The 16,727-nt window shown below is 48.3% G+C and overlaps 1 protein-coding gene across 1 annotated transcript in view; it reads left to right on the forward strand.

Moving 5' to 3' along the window:
* The window catches only part of SGPP2 (sphingosine-1-phosphate phosphatase 2), a 109,812-nt gene extending 99,047 nt beyond the window's left edge, over window positions 1-10,765 (forward strand). Inside the window, 1 exon segment of the mRNA XM_043577967.1 lies at window positions 10,074-10,765. Within this exon segment, the coding sequence (XP_043433902.1) occupies window positions 10,074-10,625 (552 nt within the window). The 3' untranslated portion in view covers window positions 10,626-10,765.
* The last annotated feature ends 5,962 nt before the right edge of the window (window positions 10,766-16,727 follow it).

Raw genomic sequence — 16,727 nt, forward strand, 5'->3', positions numbered from 1 at the left:
TGAGATCTCACGTGAGATCCGTGAGTTCGAGCCCCGCGTCGGGTTCTGTGCTGACCGCTCAGAGCCTGGAGCCTGTTTCAGATTCTGTGTCTCCCTCTCTCTCTGCCCCTCCCCTGTTCATGCTCTGTCTCTCTCTGTCTCAAAAATAAATAAACGTTAAAAAAAAATTAAAAAAAAATTAACACCTGCCCTGTTCGCTTGTTTAGCGAAGCAGTGAATATACAACATAAAACAAGAAAACCATTGTTGTTTGTTGTTATATGGAATGTACATATTCAATCATCCAAGATAATTAGTCACAGGAATAACCATTGAAATAATTACTTGCTAGACGATAATTTTTAAATGGGAAAATCATAACTCTTGCCCACATATAAACTGAGTCAAAGATTTTATTCAACTGATTAATTAATGATCCTTATACCAGCAAGGTATAAGGAACTAAGTACTTACAATTTAATAAGTATTACTTGGAGACTGCTGGGTTATATACAAAACTGGTTACTATCCTACAGAGTAACAAACTGTAACCTTTGGGGTTATCATTTCCGCTGGACGGAAAGCTTTTGCATCTCTGCCTAATGAAAATCTGTCAACTCGCCTGTCACTCCGTGAAGTCTGAGACCTCAAATCAGTAGTGAACGGGGCACTGTTCTTCTGTAATCCTTAGATGGCCTTTTCCCCCATATGACATTGAGGTGAGTTTATTTTTGGCAGCCTGGGTGGCTCAGTCATTAAGCATCTGACTTCGGCTCAGGTCACGATCTCACAGTTCTTGAGTTCAAGTCCTGCTTTGGGTGAACACGAGCCCTGCTTCAGGTTAAAAAAAAAAAAAAAAACACGAGCCCCGGGTAAGCCCCACTCCTCTCTCTCTCTGCCCCCTGTGGGATTCTCCCTCTCTCTCTCTGCCCCTTGCTCTCTTGTGCTCGCTCGCTCTCTCTCTCTCTCTCTCTCTCTCTCTGCCCCTTGCTCTCTTGTGCTCGCTCTCTCTCTCTCTCTCTCTCTCTCTCTCAAAAAAGGTTATTTTTTTGCCTCATGTCCAAGTTTTATGTAATTTTTCTTAACATACTTACAGAAAACCATTTTCTGTTAAAAATGTCAACATAATTTCTAATGGAGGTTTAGATGTGCTCACTTGGAAAGTGAGCATTTATTTTTAAACTGCAGAAGGCGAAAGCTGGCATACTTTCTTCTCCCTCATCAGTTACTCCTGAGCTTAGTGAGTATTCAAAAAGTCTTCCTGGCCCCCCCCCCCCCCCCCCCGGGTGGCTCAGTGGGTGGAGCATCTGACTCTTGATTTCGGCTCAGGTCTCGATTCGTGAGTTCAAGCCCTGTCGTTGGGCTCTGTGCTGACAGGAGTCTGCTTGGGATTCCCTCTCTCTCTGCCCTCACCCCACTTACGTGCCCTCTCTCTCTTTCTCAAATAAATAAACTTTTAAAACGAACTGAGAAAAAACTTAAAACGTCTTTTTCCAGGCTTTCTCTTTATGGCCATAGATTTCCATGCCTCATGATCCTTAGTCCTAGATTTGTGCTTGGGTATCAGGTGGTGCAGACAACAGCCATGACACGGCAGGGAGGGGCATCAGTGATGGAGTTCCCCCCCCATTCAAAGAGCTGTGAATTTCAGGAGATTCTACTGCTTCTGCTCACACCGTGTGGCAAGGTAAATCTGCTTTTGCTTGGTCCCTGTGAACAGTGGTGGGTTTCAATAGGAAATTGATATTTTTTCAACTTACGCATTCACTCTTTCTCCCCTATACGTATGCTAATCACATAACATGCAGGTTTCTCGCTGTAATCATATTCATATTCATGAACAGTGTTGCCTCCCTCTTTCCATTTGGCTTTTACTGAATCTCATCGACATTATTCTCGGAAATTGAATTAACTGTGGGCTAGCGGGGCAACGAGCGAGTATTCCGAGGGCGTTAACTAGGACACCTTGATCTGTCACTGAAAGTTATTTGCTAGAAGATTTGTAGGAGCTTGGGATTTTTTTTTTTTTTCTAGTTTGTTTTTCATGTCAGGGTCTGCTCGCATTGAGAGCATTCACTGCACGTACAAAGAAATAGGTCTTGGCTTTTACTCTGCGCCTGGCTTCAGCTTGCTCTGTGAAGGCGGCCAAGGGCAGAGAGGGCCCTTCACATGCTCTGCGGGGGACCTGGCGGAGGGGAAGATGCCAGAATCCTAGACCCCTCGGCATAAATGGTTCCAAGATCTGAATGCATTCTTTCCTAACAATTGAATGAATGGGTTTGTTCTCCCCACTTCTTTCTAGTTAGCTAACCTTGTGTTGTGTTGGTCTGCTCAATAGCATTCTTCAGCGAAGATGTTTGGAGATAGAATGTGAATTTGGCCCAGTGAGCTGCATATGGGAATGACACGTAGGGCCCAAATTCACAAACGCTGGCAGTTCTCAGGGTTGGGGCCTGTGGCTGAAATATCTAGAGATGTTCACCAGGAGGCGTGTTTCCGTTTGGCTAAGAATAAAAACACGATTTGTATGTGTTTTCTATAAGCACTCACTGAAGTTCGCCCCGATGCTTGGGCTAGCTTGATTAGCATTCTTTCCTGAACATTCCAGATTGCCTGTCTTTATCATCGTTTTCTGTAATGAGACACAATAAAGCTCAAGCTAAGTGAAAATGAGAATAGGGACAAAAATCACCTTTCTGTATTGTAACTTTGGAAAATGGTAGTCCCCTGTAATTTTTTTTTCCCAAGTAATTTGAAAGGTTTTGCTTAAACCCAGGATGGTAAATTGAATTAAAGATTTATTATATTTTCAAACGATGTGCTCGGATTCAAACAGTCCTGGCCATGGAGCTTATGTGCCTTTATTTTAAATGTTACTTACGTCGTGGGGGAATGATACGTTGAGCGTCCTATAGATGCGTGGGGGGTTTCATTTTTTTGGCGTGATGTGAAAATTTATAAGCATCAGTTAAGTATTTTTTCTTTTCAGCTGTGTTGACACGTTCTGATTTTAACATCCTGATTTCTTCACCTGGGTTACTTTTTCACTATATTAAAATGATAGGTGTTGACTAGAAAATTTACAAAATACCACAAAGCGCGGAGAAGATAACCATCATCTGTGATATGCAAATAGGAAAAAAAAAAAACTACTTTTAACATTTTAGTTGATTCCTTCTGACATTTTATCCATCCATGCAAGTATATATTTATATAAATCTAGGGCATCCTTTATGGAAAGTTTGTATCCTGCTTGATATTATCTCACTTATGGGTGCTTTGAAACCATAAAAAATAAGGCTCCTAAATGTATCTTCTCAAATGTAAAATGTTCATGCTAGGTTATTAAATAAGAAAGCAGTACATGTTTTTATCTTAATGTAGTATGCTTGATTTGCATCTTTCCCGATTCTTTATTGTTACAATGTATGCCCCAGTCCTTGTGCTATTTTTGCTTATTTGTATTTTCGGATTGTTCTATAGCGGGGCATGTGTTACTTAGTTGACTTGATTGGTTGTGAATTGAATCGATCCAATGAGAATCATCCCTATACGTGGATCTTTGTGAACGGCTTTATTATTTTCTTTGGATTTTTTTTAGAATAACCTCCTAGGAGTGGAATAATTGGGGCAAGGCAGTGAATTGTGTATTTGTTGTGCAATTTCTAGTCTAATTATATATGTTCTATGGAAAGACGTTTTGTGGGGATTGGTTTTTTTTTTTTGCAAAGTAAGGAATGTCTATTCTGCCATTTTTGCCCTCGTGTCCTTCCCTCCCATGCTTTGTCACCAGCTCTTTTCCTGATCTCCCGTGCCAGTCACATCTCCCTGTAAGTCACCTGTGCCCTTCCCCCTCTTCTCTCTACCCTGCCTGTCAGATCCACCTGCTCGGGACAGCTTTGTCCCAGAGCTGGCTCCCGGCTCCCCACCTCTGCCCTTGTGCCCTCGGCCCTGACCCCTGCCCACAGCCCGTCTTCGCCTTTCCAGAGACCTGGGAACTGTTTTCTCTCTAGCCCCACGTGCTGTGCCAAACAGCAGAGGTTCCAAAGAAATCACCTGCTCGTTTAGAATTTTCCAGAATCAAAACAGCAGATCCAATTCTGAAATGGAGATTTTTGTCAGTTTCTATAGTTTCCGCGAGCTGAGTAGCTCGAAAAAATTAACACAAAAAGTTGTTCCTGAATTTTCAAGCGTTACAGTCCTTATTTTTAGAAGCTGTTTAGGATAATTTTATTACTAGAGATTTAGAGCCCCGAATTAGAAAGCTCATAAGCGATGGTTCAAGTATTTTCCTTATAAAAATAACAAACCGTCATTATTACAACATCACCTTTTATGGCAGAAAATCCAACTGTGTTGGCTAGCAGGGAGAAACCTCTATGCCAGCAGCCACATTGGCTGAGATTACCGTTGCCTCAAACGCTAGGGCTGTGAACCAAGAGAGTCCACTCTTCCTGAAGCATTGGAGACGAACAGAATTCATTTGTGAAGAATATTCCAACCAGATGTCTGGGAATTTGGTAACCGCAGTTACAGAAAAAGACAGAAGGCAGGCAGGCCGGCACGTTTTCTTTTATGTGTTGCAACAGTGGGTATTAACGATTTTGGACATTCAGGAGAAGAGAAGGGCCCGCATGTGCTACAGGCCAGGCTCTATGCTAGAAGCCTGGAGACCTAAGAGAACCTTGCTGATCAGCGTCTTTTAATCAACTCAGGGGAAGAGTGTGCAGACATATGGCCGCAGCAAAGGCAATATGAAGGAAGGGCTTTGGGAGTGATTTGAAGCAAGGGCCTTCACATTCAATTCAGGGAGGGTTATTTCCAACGTGGTGACACACGAAGATATGTGGGAAAGGGAGTGGCTTTTGAGCCGAGCCTTAAATGAACTGACATGGTCTGCAGAGACGTGGTTCAAGTGTGCTATACGTAAAGGGAATGCGAAAAGCTAGAGGGAATAGATTGCACTGGGCGTGTTTGGCGAAAGCGAGCAGCCCCCTCTGACCGTAATGGAGAGTTCAAATGGGAAAGCAGTGAGGGAACCCCCGAGAATGGTAGGCCGATCAAACCCGTGGCACGTGGACTCTGACGCTCAGTCTGGAGGCTAGTATTTCTCCAAGTTTTTACCTCAGCATTGTGTTGGGTGTTAAATGCAGGCTCCTGGGCCACACTTGCATCCCCTGCATTTGATAAAATCTGCATTAAAAAAATTTTTTAATGTTTATTTATTTCTGGGGGCGGGGGTGGCGGGGGAAGGAGCAGAGGGAGAGGGAGACAGAGGCTCCGAAGCAGGCTCCATACTTTCAGTGCAGTGCCCAATCCGGGGCTCGAACTCACGAACCATGAGATCGTGCCCGGAGCTGAAGTCTGGCCCTCGACCAACTGAGCCACCCGGGTGCTCCTGAAGTCTGTATTGTAATAGTCTTCCTCAGGGATTCCAAAGTGTTCATGTTCCACAAGAACATTGGAGAACATTTGCTATTGAAACAGCCATCAGGGGGCGCCTGGGTGGCTCAGTCGGTTAAGTGTCTGACTTCAGCTCAGGTCACGATCTCGCGGTCCGTGAGTTCGAGCCCCGCGTCGGGCTCTGGGCTGACGGCTCAGAGCCTGGAGCCTGCTTCCGATTCTGTGTCTCCCTCTCTCTCTGCCCCTCCCCTGTTCATGCTCTGTCTCTCTCTGTCTCAAAAATAAATAAACGTTTAAAAAAAATTAAAAAAAAAAAAAAAAGACAGCCATCAGGAAGGCGGTCGGGAGAGTGGGAGGCAGGAGGTGACGTGAAGGTTTGACCTCGGGGTGGTGACAGCCGGCGCAGGGATTTGTGCCAGGGGGAGGACTCCGCGGAACACGGCAATGGGAGCTTATGGGCAGCGAGGGGAGGGGGAGCGCTCAGTGTGGCCAGCAGGACCCTGAGCTTCTGGGGCCAGGGAGACTGGGGCGAATCTCCCCGAACACCCACAAGATCACTCCAAACCTCCGACGCCCTGCACACCTGTGTATGTCCCCACCCCGAACAGAAATACCCCCACAAAATATTTTTGGCGTTTCAGAGGGAGTCTCCCCGGGGCTCTCCAACCAGTCTGAGCGCCCCCCCCCAGCGCCTCCTTGGGGTCAGACAGTATGGTGTCCCTTGCTCCCCGCCTAGGTCAGCAGGTTGGTCCTGCCTCCTCGCCTTCCAGGCTCAGCAGCTCGCATACCGGCGGGCACTGCCCCGTAGCTCGTCTGGGAGATGCTGTGGCTGCTGAGTCCTGCCCCACCAGGCCCCTCCCCTGCTGGTCTGCCTGTCACCAGCGTCTCTTCAGCCGCCCCTCCAGGCTCCGCAGGCCTAGACCCAAGATGGATCCGAGGGCCATAGTGAATGAGGCGGGCCCTCTGCCTTCGTCCTGGCAGGTGGTCTCACCAAGGGCACTGTGGCCAACAGGTACGAGGAGGAGGAATGGGTTCTTCCCACTGGAGCGCCCTCCGCCAGAGGGACCTCAAAACAGCCTTCTTCAGCTCTGCGTTTTGTACACTGAGGCAAAATGACTCTCTTCATTCTCTCCGACTCCTTCAGAACGTGGATGGGCCTTTGGTGGGGCTGGCCGGGACATCATTTGAGTGGTAGAATCTTCTCTCCCCACTGAGAGTAAAGGCTTGTTTGGGGTGTTTGAGTTCATTGGACCTGGGTCTCCTCCTTCCCTCAGAACTGTGTGTTCCTTTAAGACTCGCAGACGAGATGCTCTCAGTCCTAAGGTGACATCTTAGCGGGCCATCCCCCCCTCCCCACCGCCCCGCCACCGTTTTCCATGTACGCCCAAATCCCCATGGAGGACACAGCTGGGCTCACCTGGGATCCCCACTCCATCTGGAAATTGAAAGGCAGATCCTGTTTGGAAGAGGAGACGCTGAATTATTTCACTTGAATTTTTTTAAGGAGGCAGCACGTTTACATGATAATAAAATTCAGAAGGCACACGAGGGTGTCCTGTGAAAAGTCTCCTTGCCCACCGTGTCCCCCGCCATTTAAGTGGACCTGTTTGCGTATTCTGGGAGGAACTTAGCTGTATATTCTCCCATCTTTTTAAAAATGAAAATGGCAGCATGTTAGGCACACTGGCCTGCCCTGTGCTTTTAAAAATTCCGCCTCAGAGGGGCTCCTGGGTGGCTCAGCCAGTCAAGCGTCTGCCTCTAGATTTCGGCTCAGGTCATGATCTCAAGGTTCGTGAGTTCGAGCCCCACATCGGGCTCTGTGCTGACGGTGCGGAGCCTGCTTGGGATTCTTTTTCTCTCCCCTTCTCTCCCCCCTACCCCGGCTCAAGCTCACGCTCTCTCTCTCTCTAAACAAACAAACAAACAAACTTAAAAAAAGTTCCATGTCAGAACCTCCTCACCCATTTCATAGAGACAGAGTATTCCATTGTGTGGCTCGACCGTGGTTCGATCTAACCGGTCCCTATAGGTGGAACTTGGCATTTTTCCAGCCTCCTGTTATCGCCAACACTACCACACTGGACAACTTGAAAATACACACCTCTTTGCAGCTAGAGGCAGGTGGATCCCTATGGCCAAGTCCCAGAATGAGACTGCGGGCCAGAGAGGTGAAATTCAAACTTTCTTCCCCCACAAGGGTTGTGCCATTTTGCACTCCTACAGTCGCACGGACAGGAGTCCCCTTTCCTTTCTACTGCTTCCTCAGCAGAATGTTTTCAAACTTCTGGGTTTTGTTACAGCTGGTAGGTGAGGGGAGCATTCCCAGCACGGGTTGGGTGGGGGTGGGGGAAGGAGGGAGGGACAAGCCGGGAACCTGTAGGAGTCCAGATGCTGCTTTCCACACAGCCACAGACGCCCCACTGTGTTATTTAGTGAAAGCAACGGGGGGAAAAAAAACCCACCACCTTTTAATTTTTGGCTTGAAATGTGATTTGCAGTAACAGTAAAGTTGCCTTTGTTTTGGGTATGTGGCTCTATGGATTTTAACACCTGTACAGATTGGGGTTGGCCATGCACACGAAACGGAACGGTTTCTTTATCCCCCAAAACACCCTCCCCCCACCCCTCAACCCTGGCAGCCGCTGATCTCTTCTCTGTCACTACGGTTGTATCTTTTAGAGAATGTCACATAAATAGAACCATGCAGCATGTGACCCTTGGAGAGCGGCTTTTCCCAATCCGAATTCCCTGGAGATTTGCTTCCAAGCTGTTGCACGTATCAGGAGTGTGTTACTTTTTATCGCGCGGAAGCATCCTGGCCAATGAGTGTAGCACGCGTTCACCCAGTGAATGGCTTTGAGGTTGTTTGCAGTTTGGGGGGGGGGGGTTATAAATAGAACCGCTATACACATTCACGTAGTGACTTTTAGGTGAACATAAGTTTTAATTTCTTCTCCGCCCAGTTTAATTTCCACGTATTCATAGGTTCAGGTATGTTTTTGTGTGCTTAAGAGGTGCTATTTCCTTTTCTATAAACTCATTTCCTTTGCTCCTGTCTCTTTTTGCTTGTTGGTCGTTTCTATTTTAGCCCAGTTGGTGTGCGGGGCTGTCCATCTGGGTGAAAATGTCCAGCATTGGGCCAAGAGAAGCAGGACTCACGTTGGAGAGAGACCCCTGAAACCCCAGATCTGAGATCCCCATGGAGAGGCTGGAGGGGGGAAGCCAGTGTGTTATACTCCCCGAGGGAGGAGACACATCAGGCTGGAAGACGGAGTCTGGAAATGCCCGTGTCTCGGATGCGGAAGGAGGAGGATGTGGAGAAAAGAGACTTCTTGGGGGTCGCAGAAGAGCCAGCGTGATGCAGGGTAACATTCAGAAAAGCTGAACATTAACGAGCCGCTGAATAAACACAGGGTACCGCCTTCAGAAGAAGAAAGAACGTCTCTTCCCAAGAACTCGAAGTCAAAATGAATCCTAGACAGCGGCAGGCCACACGCCCAGTACATAGACAGGGTTGACTCTAGGTGATGGAAACAAGGATCTTTAGTTCTTCTGCTTTTCAGCAGCTTTCAGATTTCCGGTAATGCCTCTGTAGTACTTTCTGGTGCCTTTCAGATTTTCCGATGCCTCGGGGAAAAATTTTGAGTTTTCAACTGTAAACTTCCAAAAAAAAAAAAAATCCTTGTGAAACATTGTCGCAAAACCTCGGCAAGTTCTTCACTCTCTGAGTTGATGTGTGCCTCTGTTAATTCCAGTAAGACTTCGCCTTCTGGTGAATTTCACAATGAGAACGCGAAGGGAAGGAGACAATGGGTGACATTGAGGGGTTAAAGTATTTAACATTTTTTTTTATGTTTTTATTTCACTTTTGAGAGAAAGAGAGAGAGAGAGAGAGAGAGGCATGAGCAGAGTCGAACTCACAGAAGGCAAGATCGTGACCTGAGCTGAAGTTGGACGCATAATCAACTGAGCCACCCAGGCGCCCCTTAAAGTATTTTAAATAAGCATTTAAGGAGGGAAGGAAAGGAGGGACTGAGAGAGGGGGAAAAAAATAATAATAAGGAAGGGGAAAGAGAGGAACAGAAGAAAGAAAGAAGACCACAGTCTAATATGTCCCAAAAGGAAGGATTGGTTAAGAGCAGCATGGAACGTCCACTGGCTGAGGTTGTCTGCACGCTGTTGGAAATTCCGTCTCAGAAGACGGAGCGCATCCAAAGTCTCTTCTCAAACCACCCCCCGTAAATGTACCTTAGAGGTGACAAAGGGCAGCTTGCTGTGTGCAGGGGCCTCCCCAGCACCTAACTTCCTCCTCCAGCCGCAGCCCCAGCCCCAGGCTGCCAGGAAAGGAGGACGCCCCCCCCCCCACCGTGAGATTTAAGGCAATACTTGTGATAGAATATTAAATGCAAATAATAGAAGATCTAGGAAAAAAGTGGTCCGGGCTGTTCGTTAAGAAAACACGTAACATCTTTTCCAAAGGACAGAAAAACTGGGAAATACGTAACGTGAATAGCGCCGTGGTTTTTCCTGTGGTCAAATTTGTACAACTTCCCATTTTTTACAGCAGTGTCAGGGAAAGCAATGTGCAAATTGTCCTTTCGGCGTCAAAGGGACCCGATTGGACTCGAGGGATACCTGTCCACAGGGAAGCACTCGCTGGCTTACACCCTTCTTTTCTCTCCTCCCCACAGGATGTGCTGGGTGGCATCCTGGTCACCGTGGTCCTCATTGTCCTCACCTACCCCGCCTGGACCCTTATCGATCGCCTGGACTCGGCCAGCCCCCTCTTCCCCGTCTGTGTCATCGTGGTGCCGTTCTTCCTGTGTTACAACTACCCCGTGTCCGACTGCTACAGCCCAACACGAGCGGACACCACAACCATCCTGGCCGCGGGGGCGGGCGTGACTTTAGGGTTCTGGATCAACCACTTCTTCCAGCTCGTGTCCGCGCCCGCCGAGTCCCTCCCTGTCATTCAGAACATCCCGCCGCTCACCACCGACATGGTAGTTTTGGGTCTGACCAAATTCGTCGTGGGAATCGTGCTGATCCTTCTGGTCCGCCAGCTCGTACAGAATCTCTCTCTGCAAGTGCTATACTCGTGGTTCAAGGTGGTCACCAGGAACAAGGAGGCCAGGCGGAGACTAGAGATCGAAGTGCCTTACAAGTTCGTCACCTACACATCTGTGGGCATCTGCGCCACAACCTTTGTGCCAATGCTGCACAGGTTTTTGGGATTGCTCTGAACCTCAAATGGTTGGGAAGTAGCTCACTGGGCAGGAGAGCCAAAACAGGAGAGTAGTTGGGTGGGCAAGTTTTGAGCATACGTTTTTCTTAAAAAAAAAAAAAAAAAAAAAATCCCGAGTCCCATGTTTCTTTTGCTGATGTCTGAGATAAATATCGCTGCTGCAGGTGAAGCCAGGCTAAACCCATGGTCCGTTCTTTAAGGGTCCCCCCACCCCAGGGACCCTGGACCTAGTCGTGGGCTGGCAGGAATCAGGGCCTGGCTTGGGAGATCCGAAAGAGACAGGCGTGATCGGAGAGGCTGGAGGTCAGGCGTCTCTCTTCAGTTATGACCTTGCCCATCACTGAGTCTCGGGTCCAAACTTGGTTGGTCCAGAGAAGGGGTGTCACCGTGTAGGACCGCATTCCTGGGACAGGGTGACTTTGCTGTTGTGATCACGCTAGACTGTGCCCACTTGGGTGGCAAGGGCGTTGCGGACCTCCCCGTGGAGTGATAAAGAGGCGGGGGCAACGCTGGGAGATGGTGGGCGAGAGAGAGCCTGTGTTCCTCCTGAGTCCCGCTCTCTGTGGGTGCACGTATTCAAACAGCATCGCTCCTCCTCGTCCATGCGTTTTGCAGAATTCCAGGTAGCATTTCTACACTCTTCGGATCCAGGAAACCTGGATCCCACCTCACTCCATCCGGGCTTCTCAGAGTGTCCCGCTCTCTCCTGCTTCCCAGGGACTTGGGACCAGCACTCTGCCCCTCTGTAGGTGGGTTTTTTTTTTTTTTTTTTTTTTTTTTTTTTTTTTGGCTTCCTTACCAACTGGGGAGGCCCTGTCAGCTGCCTGTGAAAGTGGATCACTAGAACAGATGAACTTAATCCCTCCTGGGGCCTGACAAGGGGGGACTGGGCCTCCGGGGACATCACTCCTCCATTTCTCATCTACTTTGTGTAAACCTATTTTCTCACCTACTAAGTAGAATCGGGGCTCCCTCTCCATCTTCCCACCTCTTGTCTCTCGGCAGTTTTTAAGGGTAGTTAAGGCAGGAACAGGGTCGGCCTCTCTTGGGAAAACAACATGACCGAACACAACACACCCTTTAAGCCTGTGCGTGTCCTCATTAGACTTAGGCGGGGGATCTTATGCGAACACCAGCAGCTTCTCTCTGCAGACTTCTCTTTGGTTCTTAAGAATTAGGAATAAGCAGGGGTGCCTGGTGGCTCAGTCGGTTAAGCGTCCGACTTCGGCTCAGGTCACGATCTCGTGGTTCGTGAGTTCGAGCCCCACGTCGGGCTCTGTGCTCACAGCCTGGAGCCTGCCTCGGATTCTGTGTCTCCCTCCCTCCCTGCCCCTTCCCCAGCTCACACCCTGTCTCTCTCTGTCTCAAAAAGGAAATCAACATTAAAAAAAATTTTTTTTTAAAGAATAAGGAACAAGCATCCACAATGTCCTGAAAAGTTAGCGTAGATGCATAGCTAAGGAAATATCTTTCTCACTATGGTACCCAAACCACTGAAATCAATGACTTGTGATCCCAACATGCCATCTCCATACACATTCTTTGGGGGACAGTTAGCTGCCTTGAACGTTAGGCTCTTAACCTCTGCCCCGAGTGCGAAAACCTCAAGCCCCATTTGTCCCGATTGCCAACATCTCCCCTGGCCTTTCTCTTGGGATGACCTTTGCTGTCTGGCTTAGCGCTCCTGTCTATTAAGAAGGACTTTTTTTTAGGAAAACGTTTTGCTTCTCCTTGAAATTCTCCTGACATTTTCCATAGTTAGAAGGCGGGGTTCGAAATGCCCTGCCATTCTTACAGCAAACTCCGACCAGTATTCGTGGTACCATGATGGGGGGACAATGGGAAAGGAAAGGGGGGCCCCAACTTACGGGCCAGCCCCACCAGTGCAGTGGAGGAGGCAAGTCCCTGCAGCCCTGGATAATACTTATGCCAAATGATTTTAGTTGATTGTTCTGGAGCCAGTCAGCAAAAGGATCAGGTCTTTCCACTTGTATCTTTTGAAAGGAGAGGCCATAATGGTTGTCGCGGCAGTGGGTGCTGAGACTTCACTCAAGTGTGTACGTGTAATTTTTAATGCTGTCCTTTTAAGTCCCAACAATAGGACAGCAATCCGCCGTATTAATGCATTTGAGGCTGTATTTACGCAATTGGATTGAGGATGAATACGGTGGCTGTAGCCCATTAAATAATGACCCAAGGGCTTGTCACGGTTGGTCACTTTTTGAAGTATCTTGTTTTGCAGCTGGAGAATAAAAAGTATGCTGGGGCGCCTGGGTGGCTCAGTCGGCTGGGCGTCCGACTTCGGCTCAGGTCATGATCTCGCGGGCTGTGAGTTCGAGCCCCACGTCGGGCTCTGTGCTGACAGCTCGGAGCCTGGAGCCTGCTTCAGATCTGTCTCCCTCTCTCTCTGCCCCTCCCCTGCTCATGGTCTGTCTCTCTCTGTCTCTCAAAAATAAAAACATTTAATAATTTTTTTTAAAAAGTATGTATATTGGTGAAAATTTTAGTTTTTGAGCTCTTCTGCTCTCTGGCCTGGAATCCGGCAGAAACGGATTGGAAAAGTCACTACCTGCTTCCTCCTCTTGCTGGCCTTCGTCACTCATCTGACATCCTCCCAGGCGGCTGTCTCACACACCCCACGCGTGCCCCTTCAAAGAGCAGGCCCTATGGCTCCTTGGAGACATTTGGATTTTCTCTCTGGGGAAAGACTGCCCCCTGCTGGAATCGCCTCAGCGGTGGCCCAGAGCACCTCTGCTTCAGGCGACTTGGGGATTAAGAATTTAAAAGTCAAGCTCATCGTGATGTATCCAACATAGGCTTAGGACCTGTGGTCGGGCCAACCCTGCCTTTGGAAACCATGACGCTAGAGTCCTCAGGACTCCTGGCACCTCTGGGAGGCAAGCAGAACATGTCTCCTTTCTAACCGTCCTCAGCCTGCCCCCAGCCCACTACCATTCCGGGCCGGGACCTCCAACCTGTACCGTCATCCTAAACAGCTGTCACTCCATGCTGATTTTGCTCAGACCTGCCCCACAGCATTATGCAGAAGGAAACACAGAAGGGACCTTGAACTCAAAACCCATGAATGGCCGTGGCCAAAATCACTCTACAACAGGCCTGATGGTCGCACTGGTAACATGGGATTTTCTAGTCCGCGTCGGCAACTTGGGCTTCTTGAGTGTAATCAAAGCATGTGGTGTTTTGGGGCCATATGCTCCGGGTTTCTATTTTGGAAGGTTTCAGATGTCTTGCTCATGTAGTGTATGTAAATTTATTCTTTTTAAAATAAAATCATTTTTGGTTTGCTTATGACTTCTTGTTACATGTTTCAAAAGCTAGGGTTGTGCTCCCTTGGATTTTTTTTTTTCCTGCTAGACCTTTCAGGGTTCATTGGACCGGAGTTGAAAAGAGGTGACAAAAATAAATGGCAGGCTATAGAATTCTCTGTTGCTGTTGTAGTGCAGATGTTGGGGAGTGTCACGGCAGCCATAGATGTGATTAGCAGGAAGTGGTAGGCGCACAAGCTCACATAACCCTCCTCTGACTCCTTGATACTAAAAAGAATCTTCGGGGCGCCTGGGTGGCTCAGTCGGTTGAGAGACCGACTTCGGCTCAGGTCATGATCTCACGGTTTGTGAGTTCGAGCCCCGCGTCGGGCTCTGTGCTGACAGCTCGGAGCCTGGAGCCTGCTTTGGATTCTGGGTCTCTCTCTCTCTGCCCCTCCCCCGCTCATGCTGTCTCTCTGTGTCTCTCAAAAATAAACATTAAAAAAAATTTTTTTTTGGAAAAGAATCTTACCATATTTGGAGACCAATGCCACTGTGAGTTGAAAGGTAAATGCTATCGGTGCTGCTAGTTAAGGTAACTACATACGGTTTTCACGAATAAGTACCCTGCAGAGCCAAATGAATATGACCCTGTTTCATATCCACATCGTTACGATAGGCTGTGTCTTCACGCATCCCAAACACGCTATTTGAAATGGTGCAGAAAACTGCCACTCCTATTGGCAAGGCCAAGGCTAGACCCCCGTTTGTACTTTCAATACCTAATATGCCGGGCACCATGGGCCTGCGGAGCCGGATGGACGTAATCCTGCCCTGTGGAGCTCTCGCAGGAGACAGGAGCCTCTGGCTCAGGGAATTGGAGGGTAGGGGCGTAGGAGCCCAAGAGGAGGGGGAGACGAGTTCCTGCTTGGGGGCTGCAGCAAGTCGAGGGGGGCTCCCGGGAGAGGCAGCACACGAGCCAGGCTTACAGAACAGATGATGTGATGGGAAGCAGATACGAGATGATACTCCATGGCGAGGGCGGAGCTTGCCAGAGACGCGTCCCCCAAACACCTCTCCCGAGGCGAAGCCACACCAAAGCCGGGGTTGACGACCGTGTGCAGGAAGCGCGGTGGTGGCCGTGGCGGAGCAAAGGACGAGCAGAACCAAATCACGAGAACGGGAAGGAAGGGTGAGGGAGCCCCTTAGTCCATCTCCTTACACCCATGTGGGGCCATTCCAGAGAAGATGACATCCGAGGTGGCTTCCCAGTCTCCCCCGTTGTTCCTCCTTGGAGCATTTGACAGGCCGCAGTGGGCACCTTCCCCTTCCGCCGTCTTGGACCTGACCTCGCCTGCACAGTTTCATGCCCATTCTCGTTCAGCTTTCAGCAGAGATGACAGTTGCGAGGGCCTCCGTCCGTTTCCCTCTTTTCTCTGTTCGGTTCCCTGAACTAGGCCCGTGGAACTTGATGTAAAAGTATTTTACCTTGATCTGGCTCTTTGAGAGACCTGTAAATGTGCTCGCTCACCCTCCCTCCCTCCCTCCCTGAATCCCTGGTTGTCTAGTAAGAGGCTAACAAGAACCAAGTGGTGTAGATGTATCCAGTTTTAGAGAATAGATGTTTTCCTGAAGGCTGTCTTGATTTTTTTTAACTTGAATTTTAAGTGCACCAAGGGGTTCGCTGTTTATAAATGGCATTTTTAATCATATGGCAGTTCTTCATTTCTGTAAACATAAGGCTCTTTAATGGATTACTTTGGATACACCATGTGTCCACTGTTTTCTTAAAGTGGGGCACACCTGTAGTACAGACTTGCCTATTTCCAGGACGCATATGAAAAAGAAGAGTTGAATGCGGACCATGAATAGAATGTTAAATTCCTAAAACTATAGCCACATGAGACAACGGAGCTATATGAAGCCAAAAATCCTTTTTCCTTTTCCACGCCTGTCTATATGGCATGCAAAAACAAACAAGAAAAGCCAGGGCGCAGCTAGTTCCGGCTGTGACGCTTCTTTAATGCACACCCTCGACACATCTGCTGGCCTTGCTCTTTCCTGCTACGACAGCAGGGTCCCCTTGCTGGGAGCACAAGCCAGATTCTTCCCCAGTGGAGGTGTTCGGAGAATGTCAATGCCTCTGGACAAAGCTAGCCTCGAACTGCTGAGGACAGGACAGGGTGCCGGCTGGTGCTGCCTCCACGCCCTGTACCTGCGTCTGTGAGCCTAGAGACCACGAGGCCTCCCGGGCTTCCAGGCTGCAGCGTGGGTCACGTGGGACCCAGGTGGGCGGTGCTGTGGGAGGGGCAAAGTATGCACAGGCCACGTTAGCCATCCCAATTAGGTGCTGGTAAGAATACTTGGCTGGGAAGCTATTTTTGTGAAACTTTCATGAAGTCCATCAGTTCTGCTGTTATTCCATAGGTATTGGTATTATTATCAGCTTATTCCTTTATCTCATAGTTTTCTTCTCTAGAAATTGAAAATCTGTACCTTCTGTGTTTCCACTTGTTCAGTCTTTCCTCTAGCATCTTAAACATATGGAGGACAGTTACAATAATATCCTATTAATTTTATCACCTATGGCACATTTGTCAGTTTCTGATTCTTTTTCCCCCTTCCTCATTATTGGTTAGGTTTCCCAGCTTCTTGGCTTGCCTGGTAATTTTTGATTGGATGCCAGACACTGTGAGTTTTACATTGTTGGGTGCTGGATATTTTGTATTACTATAAATATCCTTAAGCTCTGTTCTAGGATGCAGTTCATTTCTTGCAAATAGTTTCTTTTGGCCTTGTTTTTAAGCTTTATTAGGCACAACTGGAGTGGCGTT

Source organism: Prionailurus bengalensis, chromosome C1 (assembly GCF_016509475.1).
Source record: "Prionailurus bengalensis isolate Pbe53 chromosome C1, Fcat_Pben_1.1_paternal_pri, whole genome shotgun sequence".
Taxonomy (NCBI): domain Eukaryota; kingdom Metazoa; phylum Chordata; class Mammalia; order Carnivora; family Felidae; genus Prionailurus; species Prionailurus bengalensis.